This window comes from Entamoeba invadens (genome assembly GCF_000330505.1).
Source record: "Entamoeba invadens IP1 unplaced genomic scaffold scaff_1105074725849, whole genome shotgun sequence".
Lineage (NCBI taxonomy): Eukaryota > Evosea > Mastigamoebida > Endamoebidae > Entamoeba > Entamoeba invadens.
Window position 1 is genome coordinate 27,264 of NW_004440189.1, and position 8,208 is coordinate 35,471.

At 36.2% G+C, this 8,208-nt stretch overlaps 7 protein-coding genes across 7 annotated transcripts; 3 read left to right on the forward strand and 4 right to left on the reverse strand.

The window, feature by feature from the left end:
• On the reverse strand, window positions 1-990 carry EIN_221700 (hypothetical protein; the record flags this gene model as incomplete). Its single annotated transcript, XM_004254770.1, has 2 exons — window positions 1-804; window positions 888-990. Coding segments are annotated over 2 exons (907 nt in total), but the record flags the coding sequence as incomplete, so codon positions are not given.
• A 584-nt stretch (window positions 991-1,574) lies between these two features.
• EIN_221710 (hypothetical protein) lies at window positions 1,575-2,417 on the reverse strand (the record flags this gene model as incomplete). Its single annotated transcript, XM_004254771.1, has 1 exon — window positions 1,575-2,417. One exon carries the CDS (start codon window positions 2,415-2,417, stop codon window positions 1,575-1,577), a length of 843 nt encoding a protein of 280 aa, XP_004254819.1.
• Window positions 2,418-2,566: 149 nt separating this feature from the next.
• Window positions 2,567-3,457, reverse strand: EIN_221720 (hypothetical protein; the record flags this gene model as incomplete). The annotated part of the gene is made up of 1 exon (XM_004254772.1): window positions 2,567-3,457. One exon carries the CDS (start codon window positions 3,455-3,457, stop codon window positions 2,567-2,569), a length of 891 nt encoding a protein of 296 aa, XP_004254820.1.
• Window positions 3,458-3,694: 237 nt separating this feature from the next.
• EIN_221730 (hypothetical protein) lies at window positions 3,695-4,114 on the reverse strand (the record flags this gene model as incomplete). Its single annotated transcript, XM_004254773.1, has 1 exon — window positions 3,695-4,114. One exon carries the CDS (start codon window positions 4,112-4,114, stop codon window positions 3,695-3,697), a length of 420 nt encoding a protein of 139 aa, XP_004254821.1.
• A 200-nt stretch (window positions 4,115-4,314) lies between these two features.
• On the forward strand, window positions 4,315-6,651 carry EIN_221740 (DNA repair helicase rad3/xp-D, putative; the record flags this gene model as incomplete). Its single annotated transcript, XM_004254774.1, has 1 exon — window positions 4,315-6,651. The coding sequence occupies one exon, from the start codon at window positions 4,315-4,317 to the stop codon at window positions 6,649-6,651; it is 2,337 nt and encodes a 778-aa protein (XP_004254822.1).
• A 348-nt stretch (window positions 6,652-6,999) lies between these two features.
• On the forward strand, window positions 7,000-7,668 carry EIN_221750 (hypothetical protein; the record flags this gene model as incomplete). Its single annotated transcript, XM_004254775.1, has 1 exon — window positions 7,000-7,668. The coding sequence occupies one exon, from the start codon at window positions 7,000-7,002 to the stop codon at window positions 7,666-7,668; it is 669 nt and encodes a 222-aa protein (XP_004254823.1).
• Window positions 7,669-7,834: 166 nt separating this feature from the next.
• EIN_221760 (hypothetical protein) lies at window positions 7,835-8,208 on the forward strand (the record flags this gene model as incomplete). The annotated part of the gene is made up of 1 exon (XM_004254776.1): window positions 7,835-8,208. A coding segment is annotated over one exon (374 nt), but the record flags the coding sequence as incomplete, so codon positions are not given.

Consider the following 8,208-nt stretch of genomic DNA (forward strand, 5'->3'; position numbering starts at 1 on the left):
TGTTAGAGTGATTGTCATTTAAAAAGATGTTTGTGTAATTCATAGTGATCCACTCGGAGACGGTTATCGAACTCTCATCGTATAAGTAAATCATTAATTCCCCCAAATCATCATAATTGTCACTAGTCGCCTTTGTTGAAAATTCCATTTCATCTGTTTCTAATACATATCGTCGGTCATTCTTTTCATAAATAGAATTAAATTGATTTGAAAAGTGTCTATGTTCTTTCCTCAATTTATTTATTGAACACTTTCTTCGTGTTTTTGTTGTATTACTCGACGTGCCTTTCAACTGTTGAAACTGTTTGTTGTAACTAAATGTGAGCGTCGAATTATTTCTAAGCTCAAAAATGTTGTCCAATAGAATATTCCCATACCCTACAAACACTGAAGTGTCATATAACCGCAAATTCGTCACCGTCAACTCTTGTTCGTTTAACTGAAACACTGCACTTCCACGAACAATCACATCACCATAAACATTCAACGAACATGACACATATGGCATTGTATAGTCACTATCAAATACTAAATCCCCCATTATAGTGAGTCTTGATTTGGTCCCTAATTGAAAACTTTTGAGTTCATTCAAATTGGTCACTCCACTCACTGTTGTATTCACATAGGGAGAAACTATTATACCACCCTTTGTCTTAAACATCCCAACGTCTATTGTCAATTCACAATTGTTCTCAATTTCTAATGTCGGCGCAACGTCAAACGCACTCAAACAACTCTTTGTCATCACAAAGTTGTACATTACTGATACTGTCGTGCATTTCCTTGTCTCGTCACTTTTCTCGCCTGGAAGTTAGTGGTACTCTTTTGAAACCCTTTGCCAATGGTAATAACATTGATACGTGAACTTAAAGTAATAAAAAACACACCATTCTCAAGAAGAAATCCGATGGAACAATCTACACCTATTGGACGGCATGTCATCGAGTACATTGGCACTATCAACATAAACACCCAAATAGGTACCTCCATTGGTTTTTTTATTATTCAGTTTTTATTCTATATTTTCAAATAAACAACAAGTATTCTTGTTCTCATGTTTGTTGATTTTGTATTCTATACTTTGTTAATTTAATATATTAGTTTTATGGTTTAGTTTTGCCACATTACAATGACTTCTATCATTTTACTTGGGTCTTAACCGATTAAAAGATTATCACACCATAATCTTTATTTATAATTAATTAGAACGGCAATCTATTCATTATGGTATTCAAATCGTATAATTATACCTTTTTTATAACTCAGATACATCAAATTGGTTGGTAATAATAAATAACTCGGCATTTTATCTTTTGGTGGAACTCTTCTTTTTCTAATTTTTAACAACACTTGGATAACTATTTATTATAATAAATATACCATTATCAACTAATAATATTATTTTTACATAAAATAAAAGAGGCAAAGTCCATCAAACTAAAAAAAGTTTAGTTTTTTATAATAAATATTTAATAAAAAAACAATTAGAACTGAGCTTGTGGTTGAAAAAGCTTGAAATTGTCCTGATATAAAGTCCAGCTATTATAATAATAATAATATATTATTATATTATATTATATTATATTGATATAAGGTATTATGTAACGATAAACACCAATAATTCGAAATTGATCTTCATCTTTAAGGACAGGAAAGGTCATTCTTCTTTTTTCAATTTCTTCCTTTTTCAAAATGTAGCACAGACATTGATCTTCACTTTCTTTCCCTTTACAAACGGCTGTACCATATGGATCATATATTCGACTTTCTCCTAAGAATATCAAGTCATCGTTAGACTCACCAGAACTTCTTGCGTCTCCATACACACCCCAACAATTTGAAGCCAATACAAAACACTGATTTTCAATTGCTCTTGCTTTTGTAAGTGTTTTCCAATGCGTGCGGTTTCTTGCACTCCAACACCCAACAACTATCAAAACGTCATACAAATCGCTTTCTTTGTTTCGCAAAAAGACTGGGAAGCGAACGTCATAACAAATTGCTAATAAAAACTTCCACCCGTTGTACTCTATAATCACTCGACTTGATCCACTCTTGTAATTGTCATCTTCATTACCCATCGTGTATAAATGTTTCTTGTCATAGTACAAATAAGTGCCATTGGGGTATACAAAGTACATTCTGTTTTTAAAACCCTCGCCTACTCTCACAGCAATAGAGCCAGTAATTGCACACCGTTTCTTAATAGCAATGTCCTTCATCCACTCAAGGGTTTCTCCGCCCTCTTCCTCTTCTCCTATCAACTTCGCATCGGGATGAAATCCAGTATTAAAAGTCTCTGGAAGCACAAACAAGTCAATTTGGGTTTCTACAGAATCAATCAAAGAGCGAATGTGCTTCAAGTTTTCACTTTTCGACCAGAAGATGATGTGTGGTTGCACCACGCAGACCTTCATTCTCTTAATCTAGATACTTGATTTGTGTTCTAATAATCTATTATAATCTATTATAATTAAATTATAGTATTTGTCTAGTTTCAAAAATATAAAGATTATGTACTAGTATTATTACTATAAATATACCAATCAATTCAGCATCTTAGACGCTACTCCACCAATTGAAATCCAACATATTTTTGGAAGAGCGTCTTGAACTTGTCTATTGTTGAAACGTATCCAAAGAACAGAGCAAGTGTCTCTGCACAATTTGTTTCCAAATCGTCGTGTTGCTCTTCGCTTTCATTCTTTAGTTCTTTTATTGTATTCAAATACTCCAGAATGAGTGCAGAAAATGGTTCCTCGGGGTCGTACAGATTCTTTGGAAGAAACAGGATTTCCAGTCCAGTGATTTGGTCTGTTCCAGCCTTCTCAAGTGGAGGTTTAAAAAAGTCGTTGACCAATAATAAACTCTTTCCCTTTCTTTCTATCACCATCTTCACCTTTGCGTTGAAGACATTTCTGAACCAAACTTCAACCATTTGGTCAGTCAAGTATGGGTGACTCGAGTCGACCACAATTGACTTCTCTTCCATCTTCTCGGAGAGTGTATATCCTTCTTTAATAGCAAAAATGGGATGGAAGATATCACCAAGAATCGACCCAGCTGTAAATCCAAAAGAGAGTCTTGACCCTCGAGTTATTTGTTGTTCACGTCCAGTTGTCTCACTCTTCACGTAACATGGGATTTCCGACTCGTCGAAAAATTGGTACCCGACTTCGTCCGCTATGAATACGTTTCCGTTCGTGTACACCGCGCACTTCTCTCTAATGATCTCTCGCACTTTGACACAAGATAATTCGTCGTCGAATATAATAGTGACGGGACATGTCGATAATTTGAGTTCGGTGTCTGCTAACAGTTTCTTTTCTGTGAGAAAGATGGTTGTGTATGAGTCGATAGTATTGTTAGTGATGGCTTGTGGTGCATCAGTGGGATTCGGGGATGAAGTGGCCATTTCAATGAGTTCGGCCTTTGCCTCGTCTTCTGACTTTCCCATCACTCAATTTCTTAAGTCTTTTTTCAGTCTTTTCACTTTTTGGATTCTTTTGATAAAAAAGATTTTGAAGAATAATAAAATGGTTTATTTCATAAAAAAAGTACTAATAAAGAAGATTGAATTTTTTGAATTAATTTATAAATAAATTAAATAATAATTAAAACAACTAGTAATTTAACTATAATTTAACTATAATACAAACGACAATTTTAACTATAATATAAACTATACTGTGTGTTAAAATTCGGGAAGTGGTTTGGCTTGAGAATTAATTTCTTTCAAAGCAAGGCGAAGAACACTTTTCACGTGATTTGTGAGGGAGATGAGTTTCTCTCTTGATGTGTGTTTGATGCCTATAGCTACAACCAAGTTATCGACGCCATTTAAGAACTCCATAATTTGTCGAGTAAAAGTCGAATTGAATGGATCAACTTTGTTTGTAATCCCAAATCGTACTTCAAGTGTTGTTGGGGTGCAGACTATCCACTGTGAAAAACAATTGCAGTCACTCAAACAGATCATCATAGTCTTTGAGTCATCGTATTGAGTAATGGTCATGTCAACCTTCTCGCCAATAACAACAGAACTTGTGATACAATATTGCCGCTCTGTGCCTTTCTCTATTTTGAATGTAATGGCGTCTGTTGTTTCTGACATGTTAGTCTGCTTTATTCAGTTAAAAAGATATCCAGATATCAATTAATAAATAATAAAAAATATTATATTTAACTAGTAAATGAAAATTATAATAAAAATTACTCGTTAATTATTAATTGAACAAAAAAACCATTTTCAATTCTAAAAGAAACAAAATGTTAAAAAGAATTAAAAAAAACTATAATTTCAATTCTCTTGTAATGAGTGAAGAAATTAACTTCACCATTACAGGCGTTCCTATCCACTTTCCATATAAGTATATCTACCCCGAACAATACTCATTCATCAAAACAGTGGTGAGTGGTGTAACTTCCAAGACACCTCCTCACAAACAGATTGTCATAGAAATGGGAACGGGCACTGGGAAAACAGTATCGATCATTACAGCCGGCAAAGGTCTTCTAGGAACCACTGGAAGTAACGTCGACCATGTCATTTATTGCACAAGAACCGTCGACGAAATGCGACAAATATTCAAAGAACTGAAAGTCCTTAATATTCCCGCGGTAGCACTCGCGTCACGAAAACATATGTGTCTTCTCGAAGATGTTCGCGACAGTCCACACGCGTCAGTGTTGTGCAAGGAAAGACGTGAGAGTGGGTTTTGTCAATATTACCAAGACATAGAAGACATCAATATCCCCCCAATAGCGGGTGTCGACGACTTGGTTGAGTTTGGGAAGAAAAATAGACGATGTCCGTACTATTGCTCGCGTCGAAACTTCTTTAAAAGTCCGTTTATAGTCTGCACATACAACTACTTAGTCGATCCTAAAGTCGAGAATGTGACGATTGGTAAAATGTCCGATTTGCATAGGACTCTATTAGTCTTCGATGAGGCACACAACATCGACAATGCCTTTGTCGACGCGCAAACGATGAGTCTATCCCTCGAAACAATCGAACTTGCCACTGTCTCATTAACAAGACTCTCCAAATTGTTAACAGCGGAGAAGTCCAAGGAGAGTCTTGAAATGGAGTATAACAGGTTGGTTGAAGGCCTTCGAAGATCGCAAGCTATTTATGAAGACGGGGAGCCTTATTTCTATAACGAAACAAAGAAGAATGAGGCTGGCGAGGACGTTCCTTATGACAAAGTGCTTCCCGGGAGTTTCAGAAATTCGTCCCAGTTTGTTGCGATCTTAAAACGTGTTGTCAACTTCTTTAGAGAACGATTGCACGAGGCGCAATCGAAGAAGGATCAACGATTGAAAGGGCAACATACTGCGCAAGTGAAGGATATTGTTACCTTGTTGTGTGATGTGTTAGTCATTCCTCCAGAAATCATCAAGTCGCTACCAACACGCCTCCGAGTGTTAATTAAAACCCTTGGAGATGAGGGAGGGGAGAGGAAAGATGTGACTGGCGACCACTTTTACTATGACGCGTTATATTTAGTAGCGGACTTTGCTGCGTTGTTGTGTATTGGACAAGAAGGGTTTTCGTATGTTCCCGATGTCGTAAAAAATGACGAAGACAATGAGGTGCATCCCATTCTGTATTTGGTGTGTGTCGATGCGGCAAATGCGGCGCAGAATGTATTAACCAAAATGCACACAACACTCTTCACGTCGGGGACGTTAGCCCCTTTGGACACATTCATCAAGTTACTTGGGATGAATAACGTTGTTGAAAAGAAACAAATAGTTTCCCCGGTCTGTGGTGTCGGTCGGCGGATCTGTCCGTTGTTTGTGACGAAAGGGTTTGATCGTATTGCCGTCTCGTCACAATTAGCGGACGCGAAGATGTCGCAATTGCGCGGTGATGGCTTTTCAACGCAATTTCCGTTCCGAGCGGACCGACTGATTTTACACTCCTATGGCAAATTGATTGTTGAGTTATCGAAAATTGTTCCTGATGGTATATTGTGTTTCTTCCCTTCATATGTCTACATGAACTTATGTATATCACATTGGGATGAAATGGACGTGATTGGTAACATTTTACTCAACAAATTGCTCTTCATCGAGTCGAAGAATGCGGAGGAGACATCAATAGCGTTTCAGAACTATCGATTGGCATGCCATTCGGGGAAAGGTGCGGTGATGTTGGCTGTTGCGCGTGGGAGGTTGAGTGAAGGAATTGATTTTGCGGACCATCTTGCACGAGCTGTTGTTATCATTGGAGCGCCGTATCAGCAAACAAGCCCTATCCCTATACAAGAACGATTGAATTACTTGGATAAGAAAAAGGTGATAGCAAAAGAGGACTATTTTGTGTTCGATGCGATGCGCGCAGCAAATCAATGTGTTGGGAGGTGTCTACGTGGTAAAATGGATTACGCTGTTGTTATTTATGCGGACAAGAGGTACAAATTTAATGACGCTAAAATCTTGAATACAATGCCACAATGGATTATAGACGCTTTAATGAAACAGAACGCAGACTTGTCCGCTGATCAGAGCGTCGTTATAGCTAAAGACTTCTTGATGAAAATGAGTTTCTCTTTCGACTCCGATTTTCCTTTGGAAGATATGGTAGGAAAGACACTCTGGACTGAAAAGGATGTCTTAAATGAACAGATGAAACAACAGTAATCCTTGTTTGATTGGTTATTAATTTGGTCATCGTGGACAAATGCTATATTTGTAGTAAAATAAATGATATTATTGGAATATGTCTTATTCAGAATAGTTGACAAGAGTCTATATAGACTATACTATATACTATAATAATTAGTATATTTATTAATAAAAAAAAGTAACTATTTTTGATTGAAAAAATATTATAATAAAAATATCGTAAAAAAAATAATAAAATTTATTGTAATTTTTTCTATTTATTAAATTAATAAAGTATAGTATGATTTACTAATAATTATAAAAAATATAATATTTTTATTATTATTTAATAATAAAAAAATAAAAAAAATGAACTAAAATAATATGCCAAAGTTGGAAGTTAAAGCAGGGCTTTTCAAAAATTTTTTCGCCAAACACCAAGGGGTGAAGATTGAGAAAGAGAAAAAAGAGGCGGAACGGCACGAACAAATGAAAGAGAAAAAAGCACTTCCCAAAAAGATGGTTGTGAAATGCAAAAAGATTCCAACCAAAATGTCCGAAGATGACGAAAAACTCACGTCATCATCTTCAGAAGAAAACTCACAAAAATCATCAGAGGAAAGTAACAACTCTGACGACAATCTCAGTGCAGAGCAAAAATCAGAGATCGAAGATAACGAAGAAAGCAAAGAAAGTGAAGAATCTCAAAGTGAAAAGAAAAACGAAGATAATGAGAAGAGTGGAACGAGCGCAACAGGAAAGGCTGAAAATTTGCCGACTGCACAGAGCGAATTTAGAGCAAAGAAGCAACAACGCGAGAAAAAAGACACAAAAAAGTTCCACCAGGATGGTTCGGACTCCGAAGAATACGAAGCAGAGGATTTGTATGATGGGTTAGATAAAGAAGGTGATGAGGACATTCTCAGAAACGAGTTAAAAAATTTTATAAAGAAGCAGGCCGACAAAGGGAATACACTCGACGACCGTTATGATGAAGAAGAAGAAAAAGACTCAAAAGCTATTCGCAAGTCGAGCAAAAAGAGGAAAAATTGATAATTTGATTGGTTTGCGTTATAGTATTTTTATAGTTTATAATACCATATATATTTGTTATATAAAATGTTATATTTTGAAAAACATTTTAATAAAATGTTATTTGTGGTTTAAGAGAAAAACATTTTTGAAAAACAGAACTTTATAATTCTAAGTTTATCGTCCGATGTACAAGAAGACATATACAATAACGTTCTGTGGGGACGAAGAATGCGGGAAGACGGCAATGATCAAAACACTTCTTCACAAAGAACACGACGCATTTCACCGTTCGACCCTTGATGAGGAGTACGACTATGAGACTTCGTTCAACAACAAAAGTTACAAATTGAAGCTTCTCGACAGCCCGGGAAACCAAGAGTATAGAGCGATGATACAGTATGACATTAAAGAGAGCGAGGGAATATTACTGTTCTTCGACTTAAGCATAGGACCGTCGTTTGTGTCACTTGACGAGTACTTCGAGTGCTTTGAAAGTGCTGAATTAGGGTTTGACACTCCAGTAGTTCTTGTCGGTAATGTTCGAAAGGGGGAACACGA